The sequence below is a fragment of the Sciurus vulgaris genome (assembly GCF_902686455.1).
Source record: "Sciurus vulgaris genome assembly, chromosome: 11".
In the NCBI taxonomy this organism is placed as follows: domain Eukaryota; kingdom Metazoa; phylum Chordata; class Mammalia; order Rodentia; family Sciuridae; genus Sciurus; species Sciurus vulgaris.
Window position 1 is genome coordinate 103,135,748 of NC_136472.1, and position 23,210 is coordinate 103,158,957.

Sequence of the window (23,210 nt, forward strand, 5' to 3'; positions counted from 1 at the left end):
ACATCCAAATGTGCATGCAAATTCCCAAATTACTACAGATTACCAAACTTTAGAACTAAATTTAGGATTCACAGAGAAACAAGGTAAACTAGAATTCATGGAGAGAAAAAGACTGAATCTACAATTTCATATTGTAGATTTTGTAGGCAAAAAGCATGTATTATGTGCAACTATAATAGCTGCAAAGGAAAATACAAATATAAATAAAACGCTTTCTCAAAAAGTTTATTACTGTTAAAGAGGATACAACCACTAAATCACTTTACAAAAAATTGTAAATACCTCATAGCAAAGAAACAAAGTGCTAAAGAAACATGAAAGATAACTTATTTCAGTCATGGAAAATAAACAGCAAAACTCTTACAGGATGTACGAAATAGGGTTTGAAGGATAAAGGAAATGTAGACAAAAGAGATGAAGGGAATTCATTTAGAAAACAGGGCTGGAGTCCTGGCTCAGTACTTGCCTAGCATGTGTGAGGTACTGGGTTCAATGCTCAGCACCACATATAAATAAGTAAAATAAAATCCATTGACAACTAAAAAAAAAAAAAAAAAAAATTAAAATTAAAAAGAAGAACTACATGAACAATTCAGAGGCAGGGATCTGTAGAAAAGTAAGTGTAACTAACTAAATCAGTTTAGCTGAGATATAAATTACCTGAGAGAAAGAAATTTGCCTTAAACATAATTCTAATGAGTTTGGGCTATACTTGTAGGCAGCTTTAGGGGTCTGTGAAGAAAAGCAGTAACAGTAACTTTTCTTCAGTTTACGTTCGAACAAGTTGAGAAATAAGGGCATAGAAGATAAAATACAAAAATTACCTGTATTACTAATAAAGGCTAAATTGAAAGAAAATCTTTCAGTGAAAGCCAAATGGGCCTAATAACTAAATTCCACAATGAGAAAGACTTTACCAACTACAGAAAGTACCAAGCCAAACCCTGCATCTATCCTGTTCCCCACATGGTCTCCACAGGTAGCCTGTTTCATAAGCTGGAAAGTCGGAGCTAAGGAAATGTGACCAGTTTATTCTTTCCAGTATTTTCCAGTAGAAAATTTACTTGATGTCTTTAGGGACACAATGAGAAAAAAAGGTGGCATAAAATATCGCTGGTGGAGCTTCCTTCACCAGACAGAAAACATCAAAAATGGCAAAGGATCATTCTTCCAATTCGAATCAAAGACAATTTCTAAGTGGAATAATACCATGATCAAAGGTACACACTGAAAAAAATTAATCCAATATACTTAATTGTGGGATGTAATGGGTGAAATCAACTTCCAGACTTCATTTCATACAACACCTCTTTCTTACTCTACTATTAACTGGTTATCCCTTATTGCTAGATGTACCCTCTTTTCTCTGTTAATAGAATGAGTTCCTACTTCTTCAGGTTTAATTCAGAGAATAAGAAATTTTATAGAATTTAGTCAAGATGTTCCCCAAATTTATAGATTCCAGTAGTATAAGGATAGTGGATTCATATAAACCAACAAAATTTACTACACCAACATTTTCAGAATAAAAATTAGACCATTAAAAAAAAATGGAAAACAACACTGACCATGATCAGTAATCACTTTTTTGTATTTTTTATTTATTTGTCCCTCATTGCTGCACTCAAGCTAACTTCTTAAAGACTTTTTGTTTACTCTCTTCAGCAATATTCAAACTCTTAACCAATCTACTGAGCTCCTAACTTCAATTCTTACATTTTTCATGGGTAGAAATTCTTGTTGGTTCTTTCTCAAATCTACCTTCTTAATAATCTTTTAGTCTTTACTCATATTTTATACCATTATTTTTATAAAGTTATTAAATAGTCTAACATATAAAAGTTTTGTGAGTCTGATTCTGCCATTTATCATTTCAGATGACTCTTATGGACTAACTCTATTTTCATGTATTTTATTATTTTCAGATTGTGAGCTTACATTCCACAGAACTTTGTTTCAAGAAAATTGTGAGGCCTATATTGACAGTGTGGTTTTCTAGAAAGGACGAGTGGTTACGTCTGAAAAGTAATTCAAAGCACTATCAACTCAAGAACACTTTAAAATAAATTTCAATGTTCAGACCATACAGGCATGAATTTAAGTCATAACCCTTATGAATCAAGTTATAAACCACCATAGTTGCAATTTGTGGTTAGATGTCCCCTTGGGAGATCTCCCTCCACTATACAAACTGCCTGACAAGACAGAAGACAGGCATGTTGTCAGCTGCAGATGTAGCTCAGTGGTGGAGTGCTTACCTGGCAAATATAAATTTGGGTCTAATCCCCAGCACCAACCAGTTTCTTGCCTTTGACTGTATTTTTTTTCCAAGTACATCTTTTCATCAGGAATAAATCCCAGCAGGTTCCAGATTTATAAGGGTTTATCAATCAGACCTTCCTATCTCATGCAGGCACTTGCCTTACTTGCTATCTCTAAGAATTCATTCAAAATTCTAGATTACCAGAATTGTGTGATATTACCAGGAAGGCCTCCAGCTTCAGTCATTCCTTACTTTCTGGATTCATGCTTTTGCCTAATCTTTTGACCTCTAAAGATTTCCCACTGCTTTCTTACCAACAATAACAACAATAAATCCAGAAATTTTAGGTGTCTTGAAATGGAAGCATGTTTATGACATCTAATTCAGAATGTACACTGAAGGTTCAGCTTTAATTTAATGATAGTAATATAAATTCAATGACTCAAATAAATATGCCCTAGGTTTATAAATCTAGTATTCCTTTAAACTGACTCCTTATACAAGAAATTTACTTTAAATAAAATTTATATCACATTTCACAGTTGTTCACACTAATTTTTATTAAACACACAAAAGATAAAATATTTTAAAAAGTAAAATTATATTTATATAAGTGTCTTATCAGTTTATTAAAGGTGAATTAGAAAGTTAACACATTGTAAATATTCTCTTACCTGTTCAAGTGCTTGGGTTTTTGCTTGCTCTATTTTCCTTATAGTTTCCTTTTCGGCTTTGAGGGACGATGATGACACAGTTTTAACAGACATAAAATCAAAGGTCATCCACTCATCCCTCTGTTAAAAAGAAAAAAATGGAAGCTTTTTCAATCTGACCTTTTTTGAACTTAATAACAGCAGGGATTTTGGAGGCACTCAAGCTGTATCAAATCTTACATGGTGGTATCATATTAAGCAAGCTTCTTAATCGCTCTATACTTCAATCTCTCCCCTATAAAATCCAATAAAATGCCAACCTTTCAGGATTGTTTACTGTTCAAAATAATAGATACAAGGCATCTAACACGGTGCTTGGCAAACAACAAGCAATCAAACATTAATTTCTGTTTACCTTTTTCCCTCTTTTTTGGCTATCAGTGGAGAAATTACATTCTTTCTTAGACATATGAACTATAAACCAAAATTTGTAAACTATCCAACTGTTATTATTGTCAAGAAAATTATGACATAAGGAAAAGAGGAATAAAACCTGCAATGGCACTCTACATCATGGAAAGGTCAGACAGAGGTAAGAGTACAAGGCTGCACACACGAGGGGGAAAGTGCCACTTCTCTATCAAAAACCCAAAGTAGGATAATCTCTAAAGAACTAGAATAAAATTATTTTTCAAAAAGTATATTGCTCTCAAAGTCTAATTTTTCTCCTGAAAAATTCTATTCTTAGAAGCTGGCACTCCTTTCTTTAAAATCATGTGGCTTGCTCACCTGAACAACTTGGCTATCGTCTTCCTTTCCCGAGTTCTCATCTTTCATTTTCCAGGCCTTTTCCTTGCCAGAAGTCTGAGATGGAACAGCCTCAACCCACTCATCTTCAGAGCTCTAAGAATGTTTAGCACATAAGTAAAACTCACAATTTGCATTTATACATATAAAATTTCCGAGCAGTTGTTAAATGGTAATAATTCAGCCTTCTAGATAAAATTCGTATATTATATGCCTTAAAAATGGCATTGAAAACTAGAGGAAAAAAACATATAAACCCACTATTTGGAATTAAGCCCACAAAACACAACCAAATTATTTTTGTTTTATTATCAATTACATTATGGAGTTAAAGAAAAGCAAAAAACAGAGCGGTAGAGTGCTCGCCTAGCACACGTGAGGCACTGGGTTTGATCCTCAGCACCGAATAAACACAAATAAATAAAAATAAAGGTGTCCACCTATAACTAAAAAATAAAAATAAAAAAAGCAAAAAACAAAAATGAGAACTTCTAAGTAGAAAACTTACTTCAGAATAGAGCTTCAGTTCATACCAACATCAAGTAGTACTCACACATTTATGTCACCAAAACGGGAAATGATGCTCAAGTAAATGAGTTTGCTTTATAAGCAAAGTAAATTTTATTCATTCATTCATTTAGGCCTTCATTTAGATTTACAAAAACTCAAAAACTCATCTCTATAGTTAAAATTTTTTTAAGGTAACCGCTATAAATGCATTTCTGGTCTACTCATGTTTAGATCATCAATTCAGTTTAGCGAAATCTAGTTCCTAACTTTTTTTTTTTTTTTTTTCTGTGTACTGGGGATTGAACTCAGGAGTACTCAACCACCGAGTCACATTCCCAGCCCTATTTTGTATTCTATTTAGAGACAGGGTCTCACTGAATTGCTTAGCACCTCACTTCAGCTGAGGATGGCTTTGAACTCACAATCTTCTTGCCTCAGCCTCTGAGCCACTGGTATTATAGGTGTGTACCACCAGGACCAGCTGGATCCTAATTCTTGATATCATCCATTAAAATAAAATTGTATAGTCTAAAATAATTAACACTTTCTTTAGGAGAGTGCCAATTTGCTAAAATCAAACTTACATAATTTAAAAGTTGGTACTCTATAAGATTCTGTCATAGGCTGTCTTCTATAATTATGGATTTTCTCTATCTTATCAGATGTTATGGTTTGAATATGAAGTGTTCCCCAGAGATTCATGTGGTAAAGGTTTTGTCCCCAGTGCAGTGATGGTCAGACATGGGACTTTGGGGAATAACTAGATCAGAAGGACACTAACTGAATGGGCTATCAGGAGGTAGAGCCCTGTCAGAGGAAGTAAGTCACTGGGGGATGCCTTTGAAGCGCACATCTTATTCCTGGCCCCTTGCGTGCTCTTTCTCACTCCTTAACAGCCAGATATGGTGAGCAGTTTTGCTCTTCCACACCCTTCTGCCATAATATACTGCCTGGCCTCTGGATCAGAAACAATGGACCCAGCCCATCATGAACTGAAACCTCTGAAACCACAAGCCAAAATAAATCTTTCCTCTTTAAGTTGTTTTTCTCAGGTATTTTATCACAGCAATGAAAGGCTGACTAACACATCAGATGTTGACTATAACCACTTTGAAATTCTGATTGGAGCCACCAGCAGCTTCATCACCTCAGTTGCAACTAATTTCCTACTCTGGATAAATCCAATCAGCAGGATCTGTAACTTCAATTGAACTACACTTTCAACCCAAACTAGAATTCCCCTTACTGGCTTTGGTCAGTTCTGTCTTCTACTCCCTTACTTCTCCTTTGAAGCATTTATCATTTTACATTTACTTGTAAGATTATGTGTTTAATGCCCCATCATGCAGTAATTTTTTTGAGGAAGGGAACCACATCTGCTTTTTGTATCCCCTTGAACATGGCTTAACAACTAGGCAGCTACATTTACCTTCTTCAACAATCTCAAGACTTCTACCAACTCCCATTCTCCAGACTCTCAGCAAAATGATCTCTCCTTCTACCTAATCAAGAAAAAATATGCCACTTCACCTTCTGATTTACCCTACACAAAAATTATTTATAGCTGTGCCTATCCTAAGCCTCTGTTAACTTTTACTGTTCAAGACAAGTCCTCTTCCAAAGATTCTGATTCCAACCATTTCTGTTCCTCCAGGATCTTGCTCCATTAAATCTCTCTTTCTCTTATGCTTCAACCAAAGGTCTCTAAAGGCCTAGAAATATGTGAAGTGTTTTACTAATTTTTTTTGGAAGAAAGGAAGGCCTTCCCTGACCCTTTGGATCCCTGTAGTAGCAATTCATTTTCCAAATTCCATTTTAAGACTATCTTATTGAAAGAGTAGTCTAAATGCATTGCATTCAAACCCTCACTTTCAAAGATTCCTCCAACTTCTACTTTCCCCATTAATCTAGTGAAACCTCTTCAAAACTCAATAGCTTCCATTTTGCCAAACTTCACAAAATGTTTCAGTCTTTATCTCCTTAAACCTCTCTGCTGAATATGAGCCAGATAATGACTCACTTTCTTAACTTCTAGTATACTTCTCAGTTCTCCCACTCTTTATTTCTTCTCCATTTCCTTCCTATACTCTTCCTTCTGTGTTCAGTCCTTAAATATTCATGTTTCATCTTTGCCCACTATATTTTGTATGCTCTAAACACTTCTTATGAACCATTAAATCCATTCTCACAGTTTCAACTACCATCAATTATCTGATTTCTTGCAAATTTGCCTAATGTAAGTTTCAGTGACTCAATCAACTATCTGCTATACTTGAATGTCATGTTGAACTCAAAGACAAAAATAAACTCATCATCTTCTTCCACAACACTTGCTTTTCCTACTCTATTACTGAACTGAGTTACCTAGCACCATCAACCATCTACCTCCCCAAGTCAGAAATCTCAAGATCATCTTAACTCATCTATCCAAATTCACCATTTTCAACTCCTTTTCAAAAAATAAATAAATAAATAACTGATAAAATGTACAAACCTCAGGAGATTCAAAATTTACTTTTACATAATCTATGAAGAAAAAGAAGTAAATTTTAAGGTATTTTTAATAAGATCAATGAAAATATAACATCAAAATGAGGTAGGCAAAGTTACAACAGTGATAAGACGGGCACTAACAGATTAAGTACTTATTAGAAAAGAAAAAAGAGAATCAATGATCGAGGCACTCAGGAAGGTGGGAAAAGAATAGTAAACACAAAATACGTAAATAAGAATGAATGAAACAGAAAATAAAACAAAAATCAACAAAATTAAAATACAATTTTTTGAAAAGATTAGCAAAATTGATAAACCTCAAGTTAGACTGACTGAGAAGACTAAATAGAAATTACCAAATTCAGGAATAAAAAAGGAGAAATTATTGGCAGGTTCTAAAGACATTAAAAGGACAAAAGGAATATTTATTTGGATGAAATAAATTCCTTTAAAAACTCAACTTACTGGGCTGGGGAGATAGCTCAGTCGGTAGAGTGCTTGCCTTGCAAACACAAGGCCCTGGGTTCGATCCCCAGCACCGCAAAAAAAAAAAAAAAAACTCAACTTACTATAAAAAACTCAAGAATAAATAGAAAATATTTAATATACTACTAAAGAACTGCATTTGTGACTAAAAACCATTCTACAAGAAAGCAGCAGAACTAAATAACTTCATTGGTGAATTTTAATAAAGATTAAAGGTGGCAATTGCACCAATCTTGCACAAACTGACAAAACAGAGGAGGAAGAATACTTTTTAATTCATGTACGAGAACAGTATCACCCTTATACCAAGATCCCAGTATCCCTCAAGAACACAGACAAAACATCTTCAACTAACTTTTGGTAAATAACACCTAGAAACAAAACTATTAAGTTTTATAACCATTCATTGCTTAAAGATAGGAACACAATCTGAGAAATAGTCATTAGATAATCAACCCACTGTGTGAACATCATAGAGTAAACTAACACACATTAAGAAGGCTATGCTGTCACTAGGCAACATAATCTAATGGAACTACCATTATATATGTGGTCCATCACTGATCAAAACATCCTTATGTGGCATATAACTGTACATATAAATACACACACACACACAAAAACAAACACGATTTCTCCCAAGAACTCAGGTTAATGTAATTCTTCACAGTAACAGAAAAAAGGAGAAAAATCTTATGATCGATAGATGCAGAAAAAAAAAATTTAATAGACTTCAATATTCACTCAAGATACAAACTTCAAAGAAAATTAAAAATGAAAGGCAGTTTCCTAAATTTGAAAGGGTATATGTGAAAATTCCACAGCTGGGCAGTTACATGCATGTATAAGCTCAAATTAAAGCATTTGCCTAGCATATACAAGGCCCTGGGTTGGATCCCCAGCACCACAGGAAAAAAAAAAAAAAACAAAGAAGGAGGCAGGGAAGGAAAGAGGGAAAAAAAGTCCACAACATTATGATTAAAGGTAAAAAAAACTAAATGTTGTCCACCTAAGACAAGATGAAGGCAATTATGTCCATCCACTCTCAGCACTTCCAGTCAACACTATTTCAAAGACCTATCTTCTTATACAAGGCAACAAAAATAAATGAAATGGAAAGCAGAGACTAAAACATTATCATGTACCTACAAATTCTAAGAAATCTACCTAAAAACCAAATGAAGACACTGGTATATGTGAATTTAGCAAATTGATAAGACAAAAGTTAAATACCAAATGGCAATTGTATATTTTATATGTTAAATACAAACACATGGAAAAATGAGATTTTCAAAAAATCCATTTGCAATAATATTCCAAGAATAAAATAGGAAAAAAATATAGCAAAAGATATAAAAGACCTCTACTTTGAAAATTTCAGAACATTGCTGTAAAATGAAAGATGACTTAAATATGATGGAGAGATGCCCATAAGCATGATGGACTGGAAAAAGATGTCAATTTACCTTGACTAACCCTTTATAATTTTTCACTTTTCTGACTCTACTCTCCAGCTTTTCCTTCTCCCCTTTTCTTCCTTTAAAACACCAAATCATCTCACAAATTGGAATGGAGCTCAGCAATTTTCCCTACTTTCAGTAATTACCAAGTAAAATCTCTTTTCACCACTTTAACTGATATCCAGCTGCATTTATCTTTGACAGTATACTGCCAAAAATTTAGTTTCTGACTACAGGTGGGCCATACTTTCAACTCTGGTTACTCAATTGAGAGGATAACTTCATGAAGATCATACTTAAAAGACCAATTATCCCTAAACATCTCTACTTCATCACTTTCTAAACATAACTCTTTCTTCCTGAAAACAAGGAAGAAAGATTCAGCCTGTTTTAATTTTCTTTGTGAGTCCTTGCGACCTAGAACTGCAGTCTAGAGATACAGCTGACCCAGCACTCTTTCTTTTGTCCTGAAAGGTTAAGTAAATAAACAAATTCTACTTGGAAAATGTAAATGCTAATTTCTATGAAAATACAATAGGTGTAACAGACTTGTAAATATCTTGAAACTCTTTTCCCTTATTTTTGCAATACTGCTCTTCCCTGCTTCTCCTTCCAATTTTCCACTTTCACTTAGCATCCTTGACCTCCTGTGTTTCTTCAGTGATGGTGTTCCTCTTTCTTTTCAGTTTCCCTAGGCATTCATCCATTTAAATGGTTCTAATTAGCAATGATTTCCAAATCGTATCCCCATGTTCTCGTCCTTCTCTGGAACCCAAAGACCTACATTTCCATTATTTCCTGGACATCCCCAAGTAGAGGTTTCTCAGACATTTTCATATCATAACTAGTAATTTTTTTTAAGTTCTTGTATGTTTTAGGTTCCCACACAGTATTCCTTTAAATAAAACTTTCTCAGATAGCTGCTTTGGTTGGTTTTAGTACATACTTACTGATGAACTATCAGATGGCTCATTGTTTTTCTCATATTTTTGTCTCTTACTCTTTTTTTTCTTCTCTCTCTTTGCTTTTTTGGAATGCTTGTCTTTTTTCTTCTTTTTCTTCACAGAATGTTCCTATAAATAATCATTTTAAACACATAAGAAAGGAATTTACTTTTATTATACTTTATAAGAAAGTATTTTAAGGAGGAAAAAAATCTACATTCCAAAAAACTTAAAATCTTTCATGAAAAGAGACAAGTATGTTTAAAAGATTATGACTAAATAAATAAAATCTTCCAAGAAACCTTAACATGCCATCTATAATACAGATATTCTTATCATACAGCTTTATTTTTTACTGGAAAAAATTTTTTCTGGTTTTATTTGTAGATTTATGTGATTCCCACATATAATCAAGTAAATACATATATACGTACACAAACATAAGTGGGTGTACTTACATACCTATACTAAGAGACAAAGACACACAAGTCATGTATGATCCCAACTTATATACAATTATTAGGCCATAAATACATAAGATAATATGAATTAAGCTGTAGGAAGAGGCTAGAAGGGAGGGGAGGAGCAGGAAGTTATAGAGGAAGAAAGATACTAATCAAAGGATACAAAGTTTCAGTGGGACTGGAAGAATAAGTTTTAGTGATCTAATGCCCTGCATGGTGACCACAGTTAATAATAATGCATATTTCAAAACTGCTAAAAGAATAGATTTTTAATGTTCTCATTACAAAAATAAAATTAGGTTGGAAAGGTGATAGAAATGTTAATTTAACTTCTATGTTGTATACATAGAATAAAACATCACATTGTATTCCATAAATATACACGATTATTATTAATCAATTAAAAATGAATTTTTAAAAAATCTTAAGAAGAGAAAACAAGGTCTTAGTCTTGAAAAAGAGAGACTTAAAATGCATATTTTTGATCCATAAGTTTGTAATAGGTGGGTCAGAAATCTGAAGCTAAGTTTTCTATCACCCAACTCAAGTAATAAAATCTTTCAATGTCATGATGTCCAAATAATTACAATGTTACTTTTGCCACAGAGATAAAGTTATGCAATAATGCCAACTATGTTGTATTCATTCTGTAACTTGTGAAGACAGTGTTTTAAACTGTTTTCTCAATATAAACTGAAAGAGTGCAAAAATAGATAGATATCCTTCTCGCAAGTAAAACTGTTAATAATCACCTGTGAGAACTGTTCAATTCGCTCATTCACATCAGGTAGCATCCATGTATCCTCACCCCGAAGACGCTTAACTTCTTTTTGCCTTTCTTCTTTTTCAAAGGTGGCTTTGGCCTACCAGAACATGAAAATATAAACTGACAATTGTTCTGACTATTTTTTTAAGTAAAATAAAAACTGGAACCACTTTTATATAAAGGTAACTGCTCATGAATAAATGGTCTGTTCCTGCCAGGAATTTGTTTCTACCGGTCTAGAAAATATTTTTTGAAAACAAAACAAAATCTTTAATTCCCACATTATCAATCCCTAGTAAATCAATCCACTATACACAGGCAGCATTCGGGAATCTATTCTAGGCCTTCTCCTTTTCTAGTCTCAACTATGACTTGGGACTCTTGGAAAACATTCACCATTTCTGTGGCTACTGCCTTAGACTTCTGCAACAGGTAGGAGACTGACCTCCATACCTTCAATATGCAATGTCTGTACACCAAAAGACCTCAGGAAAAACCAATATCCTAAAAGAAAAAGTGTATTGCTAATTTCTATTCATTTTTCAACAACAATCAAATAAAGCAAATTTTACCCAGGAAGTTGTTCCTGCCCTCTCTTTATTCCTCCCAAACTTCAAATCTGGATTTGGTCCTTCTCAAACTCTATGCATATCTTTACTACAAAATTTATCACAGCTTACAAACCCTTCTTCCTCAAAAAAATGCTTAAAATACCAGAGACAAAAATAAATAATATTTATTACACATATGCTGAAATAAGGAAACAATTCCAACCTTTCACTCCTATAAGACTAATCACCTGCTCTTCCCCCTTTAAAAATTTGGCTGTAGTCATTATCCTCCTAACGACTCCTCTTCCTCTTCTTTACTAACTCCTCACCAGCATTCGAACTCTTTTAAAATTCTTCCATCTTAAAACAAAAAACAAATCTCAACTGTACTCTACATTGCTTTCCGACTACTACTTTGCTCTTTGTCACACTTTTTACATTTTGAATTGCTTGTCAGATAAACCAATAGTTTACTTCTTCCATTCCATTATACTTCTATGTATCTCAATCTTAAAAAAATACAGTGTTTCACAATCTTTTGTAAGAGGCTAAATTTTCTGAGTCTCTTGGGCTAATTCTTTTTTAGATAAGTAAAAGCTGACAATAAGTCTGGAATCGAAACTAATAGGGGAATGAAACGGCAAACAAGTGTCCTACTAGTGTTCCTGAAAAAGAAATTTCATTTCAGACACAGCAGGAGCAATGGCTGAGGATCGAAATAAGCTGGCAGAGTCATTGCAAGTACCCTTAAAACCAACAAAGGATGGTTTAAAAAGTAAGAAGACTTGGAAAATAAGAAATATCTCTCTGAAAGGAGAATGAGCAAATGGAACCTGCAGAGCATTTAGGAGACAAGAGACGCACAGAGTACCGGCAATGCGAAGGGAGATTAGACGATTTGAGATATTGAAATGGTGAAAGAAGAGGTGGGTGGGCTTGCTTCTGGGAGCCCTCAGTTCCCACAACTCTCAAGAACCACAAAAGCCCCAAAGTGGAGGTACCTGACGCAAGACCTCGGCCCTCGCTATTCGCGTCTGTTCTTTACGCTCTTTGATACTCTTCTCGCTTTCAAATCTACCACTGAACGCCGCCATAGGTATTGTCGTCGTAAAGCTAGGAAGCCGTCAGGAAATCCAGTTTACGACGGTCGCAATTTAATAAACAAACCGGCACTTCCGACTAAGGGGAGGAGGGGCGATGGTCTGCCAACAGAGCATGCGCAGATCTGAGTATCGCTGGAGTTTCCGGTGCTCACTCCACCATTTCAAAGGAAACTTGAAAAGCTGCTGGGGAGTTGGTTTCATTCATGTATTGGGTTTGCTGTGAGCAGGATTAATACTAATATACCTTTGTTGGGCGCGTTGCACTTCGCCACTTCCTCTCGGGTTAAATACCTCCTAAACTCTCCAGTATAAGTCAGAAGCTTCTATGCGTTAAACGCGAACCTCCAAGTTTTACACTGAAGTACTTGGTTCTCATCGGGCATTTGAAAGTCAGTGGTAACTGGAAAGGCAAAGCTGCTTTGAAGATTGTACTTTGATGAATTTTTTTAAATATGTGCAGTAGCGATTTTGCATTGTACTACATGATTTATCCGTTTTTATTTAAATTGTTACAAGTTAGCATTTTTAGCAAGAATAAATGGAATAGATTGAAACTAAAAAGTTTTTTTTTTTTTTTCAGCAAAGGAAACAATAATGTGAAAAGAGAGCCTACAAAGTGGGAGAAAATTTTTTCCAGGCACACCTCAGACAGAGCACTCATCTCCAAAGTTTATAAAGAACTTAAAAAACTTTACACCCAAAATTCAAAGAACCTAATCAATAAATGGGCTAAGGAACTGGGCAGACACTTCACAGAAGATATGCAGGTGATCAACAAACATGTGAAAAAGTGCTCATCATCTCTAGTTATCAGAGAAATGCAAATTAAAACCACCCTAAGATTTCATCTAACTCCAATTAGAATGGCTATTATCAAGAACATAAGTAATAAGGATGTGTGGGGTCGGGGGAGGCACACTTGTACATTGCTGGTGGAGTTGCAAATTGGTGCAGCCACTCTGGAAAGCAGTATGGAGATTCCTCAGAAAACTTGGAATGGACCCACCATTTGCCCCAGCTATCCCACTCCTTGGCCTACACCCAAAGGACTTAGAATCAGCATACTACAGTGATGCAAACTCATCAATGTTCATAGCAGCTCAATTTACAATAGCTAGATTGTGGAACCAAGCTAGATGTCCTTCAATTGACGAATGGATAAAGAAACGGTGGTATATATACACAATGGAATATTACTCATCCATAAAGAAGAATAAGATTATGGCATTTCTTGGTAAATGGATGAACTTGGAAAATATGCTAAGTGAAGTAGGCCAAGCCCAAAAAACCAAAGGCCAATATGTTTTCTTTGATAAGTGGATGATGACATATAACAAGGGGGGGGGGGGGAGAAGAATGAAGGAATTTCAGATGGTGTAGAGGAAAATGGTGTGGGAGCAGATGGGGGACAAAAAGAATGAAACACAGGATTACCCTATGTATATGTATGATTACATGAATGGTGTGAATCTACATTCAGTACAACCATAGAAATGAAAAGTTGTACCCCATTTGTGTACAATGAATCAAAATGCTGTCTGTAAAAATTTTTTTAATTTAATTAAAAAAAATTTTAAGTCAAAAAATAAAGTTAGCATTTTTTTTTCTGTGACCTCATTTGCTCATGGTTAAATCCATCCAGCATTTTTCATTACAGTGGTCAATTAATTTGTGTGGGGTTTTATCATTGTAACTCCCAAAGTTAAGTTCAATGAACATTAAAACATTCTAAAGTAATTATTATGTTTTGAGAGTATAAAACACTAAACTTATATTTACAATCATGAAGATAAAGAAGGCTGAAGAGAATTGCAAAATAGGTATCTTTATAACACTAAGAATAGCATAAGCCAGGTTGAAGTAAATATTCTTTTCAGGTTTCATAAAATTAGATATGCATGTGCAAGAAAGCATCTTTCCCAGGAGTTTCTACTTTACCATGCAATGAAAGCCTTAATCTTCAGCATGTTATATTTACTTGTTTATATTCAATAGAATTTACTCATTTGTTATAGAAAGTTGGATTTTAATTTATAATTGATACTGTACTATTTGATATTGTCAAAATTAACTACCATTAATCTTCAGATTCAGGATTCAAAAAAAACATGCACAACTACTTTGCAAAAACAACAGGACAGATGAAAATAATGATTGTAGCAGAATGTTTAAGTCAGCTTGGACTGCTGAAAAAAATATCATAAAATGGATTAATTATAAACATTCCCACACTTCTAGAAGCTGGGAAGTCCAAGATCAAGGTGCTGGCATATTTTGTGTCCAGTAAGGGCTCTTCCTAATTTGTAGATAGCAATCTTTCTGCTATGTCTCACATGTGAAAGTAGTCTCTCCTAGGACCACTTTTGTAAGCATAATAATCTCCTTCATGAGGGTACTGCCCTTGTGACCTAATCACCTCTCAAAGGTCCCACCTCCAGAAACTCCCATATTGGGGATTAGGTTTAAATAACAATGTGTGCAGAACACAGTGATTCTGTCTACAACAGGTGCAAAGTTATGTAAAGAAAACTTGAAAATCTTATTTGTACCTCAGAAGACTAGAACAAATGAAGAGGTATACCATGTGTTTAAAGAAGACTCAACATCATAAAAAATTAATTCCTCATAAATTAATTTGTAATATAATGCAATTCAAATAAAATTGCCAACCAGAAAAAAATGTTGAAATCAAAGAGGAGGACTAGACCTGTTGAAATATAATGAAAAACAGGAAAAACAAGTTATTTGGCTAGGGTTGTAGTTTGGTGAAGTATCCCTAAAGACTCCTATGGTTAAAGACTTGCTCTCCAGTGCAGCAATGTACAGATATGAAGCTTTAAAAAAAAAATAAATAAGATCATGAGGGATCAGATCTAATCAGTGTATTAACTGGACTACTGGGAGGTGGGACCTAGTTGGAGGAAGTGAGTCACTGGATACATGCCCTGGGAAGATTTATCTTCTTCCTGGCCACTTCCTCTGTTTTCCCCTCCCTTTTTCCCCCCTCCACCCCCACCTTGCTTCCCAGCTGCCAAGAGCTAAGCAACTTTCTTCTTCCTCACCCTTCCACCATGATGACTCAGAGCAAAGGAGCCATCTGACCATGGAATAAATCTGTGAGCCAAAATGAAAATTTAGTTCTCCAAATTGTTTGTGTCAGGTATTTTGGCCACAGTTACAAAAATATGACTAACAGCCAAGTTTACATTTGTCCACACCTAATAGAAATCCAATCACATGGTTTAATCAAATACAGGGCAATGTGATAGGGAGCCTACAGATTGCTGGTTCAGGTTGGATGCAGATGCTGATGGAATCAGCTTATTCCTCCCTCTTGTTAAAGTCTGACTTTTTGTAATCAAAAGTAGAGGACCACATTGCTTCGCATCTGTTAATGGCCTCTATTGAACACAAGACTAATAGGAAAGAATTAAGAGAAAGGTATATACTAGCTAAGTCAACCCCATTTTTTATTAGAAAAAGGATGACTTTTTCTAATGTCTAATCTGAATTCTTACTTTTAAATCCTGTGAGCCAGGTGTAGATCACAAGGCCACAACTAACTACAAAAGAGTTATGAAGATTCCAGGACAGTTCTGCTATAGAATATCAGCTTGAGTTTATATGAGATTTCTTTGTGATTAGACTCACATTAGGCATCTCAATTTGGACTATTCACAAAAGTGATCTTCCTGCTTTCCCATAAGTTGGTTAGCACATGATTTCCTTTGTTCCATCACCAGTGGTGTTCACTGTGATCATTTAAAGTTCTGTATGTTAGACTTCGCCACTGTAAATCTAATAACTACTGTGGGATGTGGTTTTTTGAAACTATGTAAATTCTGTATTAAATTTTCAAAAGATTTACTTATTTTTATATTATATGGAGTCATTTCTCTTAGGTTCCTATTGTTTGAGATAAGTTATTACCAGTGTTTACTTTTGTCCCTGGTTTGGCCCGTGAGAGCCCTTTAAGCTGATTCCTGTGTCTTATATTCATACATCCATATTCCTTAAACATTTCCTCACTTTCTGGTACAAGATGATTTAAGTTCATCTTGTACTTTCTCTTCCTAATGCAAGAATCAGCCTTCTCCCCCATCTCAGAATCCCTAGTCTATTTTAGTTTAAAATGGTAGTTAGAAGCTGCCAAGTCCAAAACAAATTCAGATTTAAGTAAAGAAAGACTATTCAAAGGGACTATTGTGATATGGAGAAGAAGGTCATTGTAAAGGAATATTCTGAAAGTAATATCTATTAAATTCTCAAAAGTCAGGCAGAAAAGGTGTTTGTTTTATATGGGAAAGTAAAAAAAGGTGATTGTAATGGTTTTGGTCCAGAATGTCCTCCAAGGCTCATGTGTTAAAGGTCTGTTCCCAGATGCAGCAATGTTTGGGGGTGGGGGGAGGCTGAGGGGGTTGCATCATGAGGGTGCTAACCTCATCAGTGGATTGATGAGTTCATAGCTGAATGGGCTATTATGAGGTGGGCATAGTTGCAGAGAGAGGATCCTTGGGGGTATACCCTTTCCCCCAGCCCATTTTTCCCTTTCTGTTTATGGGATGCTGAGAAATGAGTAACTTTTCTCCCTCCCCCCCCCCCTTCTCCTCCTCCTCCTCCTCCTCCTCCTCCTCCTCCTCCTCCTCCTCCTCCTCCTCCTTCTCCTCCTTGTAAGGAATTTCCACAGAACCACGCCAGACACAGGAAATCACATAAGGGAATTTATTAAGCAAACAGTGTCTCCCTGCAGGGTAAGAGAAAATGAGAGGAAAAGAGAAAGGAAAAGAAAAGGGTGCACACTAAAGGGAGTGGAAAGCCAGGAGGATAGAGAAAAGTGTGTAGGACAGACAGAAGAAAGGAAAAAGATGGAGGGGAGCTACAGTAAAACAGTTGAATTCTGCCAGGCTAACAGGGGACCAATATCGGAGAAGGATACTTGCAAGCTGACTGATGAGCTAGCTAGGATGTTCACAGATTGACAAGTGGTTGGGAGGTGGGCAAAATGGCTGTACCTGATGTGCGGGGGAGCAGCTTTATACATTACCCTCCTCCTCCTCCTCCTCCTCCTCCTCCTCCTTCTTCTTCTCTCTCTCTCTCTCTCTCTCTCTCTCTCACACACACACACACACACACACACACACACACGTGCACACACACCACCCTTCATGCTGCTCTGCCTCACCATAGACAAACAGTGAAACCAAGTGATTATGGACTCAACCTCTAAAACCATGAGCCAAAATAAATCTTCCCTCCTTTTAGGTTGTTTATGTCAGGTATATTATCACAACAATGGAAAGCTAACAGCTAGAAAGACCAGATTTGAGGGAGTGGGATGAACAGGCAGTGAAACACTGTGGAGGTTCTCTCTGCCATACCCCACATGGAGGAGAAAAGGGTTAACTGCCAGAGAAGGATGTTGACAGTTTTTCTATCTATTACCCAAAAAACTTATCAACTCAATAAACACACAAGGGCCAATACTTTTTTCAAATGAGAGGGGATGTGACGGGTCTGGCCATACCGGGTCTGGCCTCTTACAACAACATGGAGTCACCCACTCTCCTTTATTTATAATATACAGGAAAATGGGGCAAGGGCTGGGAGGAGCTTCTTCTGTGATGGACAGGATAGGGTGGAGTTAGGGAAGCCATTCTCTTAGGGGAAAATTCCAGAAGGAACCACTCCCATGCAGCACCACATACTTCCAGGCAGTCCTAGAAGCCAGGCCTCTGCATCCCATGGCTCTACCTAGTCTGATTCTGCTAAATAAGGACAGCTTCCCACAAGACACTTTCCTCGAACATAGTGACAACAGCTCATTCCTGGACAACCAAAGGGTAGGGAAAGTTTTTGATGGTCATTGTTGTCTGGGAGCCCAGGTTGTATCAGTGGACAGAGCTGAGGAAACAAATACATATAAAGATATAGATACACATAACTCTATTATTTCTATATCTACATATCTATATTAAAACCCATGCATTCATATAGATACCTCTAAGTCTAAATACCTCACAGTTCATTCTAGTTTTCTTCATTTCCATACTTACGAATACATTCTCCGACAGTGATAGACCTAATTCCTATTATACTTACTATATTCACTAATTTGATCAGTTATCCAATATGTAACCAACTTCCTGTTGCCATAACCACCCCTTCCCTTGCATGGATGTCCTCCCTACCCAATTGAGGCATTGACATTCTGTCCTAGGATACCCATTCACATTCCAAAACCCTGAACTGAATCATTCTCCCAAACATTCATTTCTCACCCTGCTTGGGCTCTAACACCCATGTTCCAGCCGCCCCTCACCACCTGGGTGTCCTCCTCACCCCATCTGTGGTCTGAACCTCTTCTCCCCACTCACCCACATGGATGCATACTTTGTTCATCCAACCAAATGACTTTGACACTGAATGAAAGGAAACAGAAGAGGAAGATAGACTTAAATTTCTTTTATCCATAACAATTTTCACTTACCCACTATTATTTTCATACCATTTATGTACTAAAGAAACTGGGTCTCTTTTCTTTTAGATACCCCATATTCTGGTTTAGCTTATTGCATCTTTTTAAAAATTTTATTTTAACACATTTCTTTATCTCCTGTTTGCTATAAATTGGTAGATTTTGAGATTTGACAGGATTCAGTTCAATATTATTTCAAACAGACTTCTATTCCCTATTACTTCATGTCTTGCACATTTACAGTGGTTCCACTTTTCCTAATGTTAAGACTGATCAGTGGACTTAGGCATTGTTAGCCTGAATGGATCCATTATCAGGGCCTCCATCAGTCTATTAGTTTTACCCTATTGATAATGATTGTCAAGATCCCTCATTTTTCAAGGACTTATGCAACAGTGGGTTTTTAAATTCTACCACTCACTCTGCATTCATTAGATGGGGTTATTCTATTAAATAAAAAAAAACTTCTCTCGACTGGTTGGTACCCTAAAATAAAAACCATACAGGACAAATAGGATAAATGTTTTATTATTTCTCCTAATCAAGTTTCAGAATAATAAATTATTTCCCTAGTAGTCTCCAACAGGAATCAGTGATGTGTAGGAGGGTTATTATCATTATGATCTCATGTCATGTTTTATATAGAATTATTTCAGCCCATTAAAGTCATCACTCCTTTGATTTTCAAAAGTAGCCATCTGCAGTTAGTGGGAGCTCTTTCAGGTTGGCCTTCTCTATCCTTTGCACATGACCCAAGTAGCATTGTAGTTTCCTTGCTTTCTGGCATTAAAATGAGTCACTTTTTTTTCTTACATGTGCTACCCTATATTTACAATCAGTTGTTTTTATAAGGATCCCCAGTTCCTTTCAATGAAAACTGATACTTATAAAACACAATTTTGGCATGAGTGGTATTCATTGCTACAAGTTAGTTATTATTCCTAGGATTTTACAGTGTATAAAACTAGGAAATATATATATTTCAAAGGGTAAAATAAGCTATTTATTCATACAGACATTTCCAAATTGAATTAGAGATTCCAAGGTTTTTATTTCTCTTTGATCTATTTCTGTGTCCTATTCACACAAATTTTGGTTCTTGATACTAACCTATTTTGTTTTATCATTATATATATATATATATATATATATATATGTATAGAGAGAGAGAGAGAGAGAGAGAGAGAGAGGGAGAGAGAGAGAGATTTAAAATAATGTTTCTTGGATGAATTGATAAAGAAAATGTGGAATATATACACAATGGAGTTCTATTCAGTTAGCCATTAAGAAAAATGAAATTATGTCATTTGCAGGAAAATGGATGAAACTAAAGACCATCATTTTAAGCAAAATAAGTCACTCAGAAGGTCAGGGCTTTATGGTTTCTCTCACATGAAGAATCTAGAAAGGAAAAAGGAAAAGAAAGGTGGAGGAAAATATCATGGAAATCAAAGGGAGATCAGTAAAGCAAAGGGACCAAGGAATGAGAGACAGGGAGGGGGAAAGTGCTGGGAAGTGATATTGACCAAATTATATAGTTGTATTTTGTGTATGTACAAATATGTAACAACAAATTTCATCATTATGTACAACTATAATGCACCAACAAAATATGTGTTAAAAAATTAAAAATAGCTATTTAAAAAAAAATCCTGTCTGAATTTCTAATAAAAAGTTTATGTCTATTCACAAAAAAATTGCTAACAAAAATGCATCTAAAAGTGGTATAATATTAAGTTGTGATTATTTTTGTAATAAATATTCTACCAGTAATGTGTATATTTAACCACATTCTACATTCCTTCTCAATGACAAATGAGAAACTTTAGCCTTTACTGAGTCTTTTCTTGCTTGTCAGTTAGTTAAAATGGTTTAATAATAATTTTTAACAAAATAAAGCATTTGTTTGCTTATTCTTTAACATCTGAGGAGTTTACCATGTACCAGTCATTTCCCAGGTTTTTTCTCTTCTTTAACAGGTACAGAAATGAGTTAATCAGTCTTAATCATACCAATGAGTTTCACTTGGAAGGTGTACATAATTCAAAAATAAAATCATAAGCCACAAAAAAAGCACATACAACTTGGGTTCTGCTCAAAATTACAATGATTAAGTGGTATTTTACATTTATTTCATTTTATATGACTACACTCAGATGATTATATCTAATCCATGTTTCCCTAAGATAATTACAAATAACACATTTTACAACCAGACACTGGGAGAGGAATGAAGGCTCAATTATCAAGGGCAAAACTAAATCTTCTTCTCATGTTATTCCTTTATTATGTTTCCTTGGTGAAGGTTCATTGGTGATGACATTTATCACAACAAAGAATTACAACAGCAAAATGACCACAATGACACTTTTTTCCTCTTGAAGACTCCTATGAAATGCTGCTCTCTTGACACCAGAGAGCTCATTTATATAAAATGCAATTTATATAAAATTCAAAACTTAGACATGTATTTTTAAATTTCCTTTTAAGCATTCACAACTAGAAAAAAAGCTGTTTTATTGATGTTGTTCTTACTTATGATCACTGACTCAGTCCATACCTTTCAAGGTTCATCTAAAACCAACTTCTTCAAGCAAGTATTGCTCACCCTATGGGGTTGGAATATTTCCTCCCATACCACTTTTCCATTCCTCTGTCATCTCACTGTATTTAGTAGGCTATTAGGCAAAGCTTCTTTAACAAAGGAACCAAAAAAATGCAGCAGCTCAAAACGAGACAAAGACAGGGTATATAGATGGGTGGATAGAGATACCATTCAGGGAAATAGATTCCTTGTAGGTTGGCCAGCCTATGGAGTATTATCCTTATCTGTAAGGTCAAATCTGGTCCAACACCACCACGTGTATTTCAGCCACAAGAAGTATGATCTGAATAAACAGATGTTAGATAAGGAGTTTCTTTATAAGGATATAATTCCAAAGTTGTTCCTGTTTTATTCACATTCCATTGGCTGGGAATTAATGTCAAAGTATATTGTTCTCTGATGGAAGAATCTATGGGGTGGTTAGAACTGCAAGATAGTGGAGGGGGTAAGGCATACTATTAGGGTTAAAAATTCTTGAAAGAGTTCCAATAGGTAGTAATCCTAAACTGAATCTTGAAAAATATGTAGAGTTAGCAAGATAAAGGCATAGGAGATGGAAGGGAGGGTGCCTCTGGGCAGAGAGCACAATGTGACCAAATGTACAGGGCACAAAAGAACTTGGTACATTGGGGTGGGGAAATGGGTGGATTAATTGCCCTCACTTTCTAACAAATTAGCTAAGGGGTTAAATCAAATGATTCCTTCAGATGTAGCAGCCTTGTAAGAATCCCACTTTTTTGAATGACACTTTTATACCTGACTCTATTCCTGAGATTCTTTCTTTTAAAAAATCTGCAGAGGTTAAGGTCTAGTACTGCTCAAGGTTGGATACAAGAGTTTTCATCACCCTGAGGAAAGGCAATCCAGTTATCAGACATGTTTCACCAAGAGACCAAAGGACTTCCTTCTTTGTGTTCTTTACATTTCTAATAAATAGGTATCTATGTTAAGAAACTGGGTATTATCTATACATCATTAAATTGACCCAAATAGGTGGGTAAAGGAAGACTGGAATAAGTCATTGCCCTCTCATTTTGTCTCCAGCTAACTCAGGTATATCTGGAACATTTATATCCAAGGGGAGATATCTAACTTAGGTAGTGCATTTATGTGTCTAGGATAAGAATTTTCAAGAAGCCTTATGTTTTGTACTTCTCAGGACTCTGAACTCCATTTTTTAAACTCTAGAGTAAGTTATAACCAAAAAGAAGTGCCTGTCTCTTAGATATTGTCTGATTTGATCCATTGTATTAGGGAAGTTATACAGTGCACAGCTGGTACATCCCAGGCCAGCCAGGGCAGAGTTGAATTGGAAGGGCTACTGCACCTGCTTACCCAATGTCAAAGTCATTCAAGAGAGCATGCCATAAAATATTGTCTAGCCTCTCTGGTTTGCAGAGTAACATTGCATCTCTATCAGTCAGAAGAGTCTTGAAAGTTCATTTTATTTAACACCTATAAGAAACACCTATAAGCTCTCCCACTGAGCAGATTCACAGGATATGGATATATTAGGAAACTAAAGACTAGATTCTGATACCTCTTCCCTTACCTTCCCTGCCCCTGAACCCAATCACAATGTATAGGAAAGACCAATGATTACAAGTAAGGTCAGAACTCCCAGCCATGC

General features: G+C 35.5%; 1 protein-coding gene across 2 annotated transcripts in view; it reads right to left on the reverse strand.

Moving 5' to 3' along the window:
- The window catches only part of CWF19L2 (CWF19 like cell cycle control factor 2), a 98,443-nt gene extending 85,892 nt beyond the window's left edge, over positions 1–12,551 (reverse strand). For both annotated transcript variants that reach the window (XM_079101596.1, XM_079101595.1), the window contains exons 1-5: positions 12,399–12,551; positions 10,833–10,943; positions 9,623–9,745; positions 3,706–3,819; positions 2,938–3,057 (exon numbers count right to left, since the gene is read on the reverse strand). In XM_079101596.1, the coding sequence (XP_078957722.1) occupies positions 2,938–3,057; positions 3,706–3,819; positions 9,623–9,745; positions 10,833–10,943; positions 12,399–12,491 (561 nt within the window). In that variant the 5' untranslated portion in view covers positions 12,492–12,551. The remainder of the gene's footprint in view (positions 1–2,937; positions 3,058–3,705; positions 3,820–9,622; positions 9,746–10,832; positions 10,944–12,398) is intronic.
- Between the last annotated feature and the right edge of the window lie 10,659 nt (positions 12,552–23,210).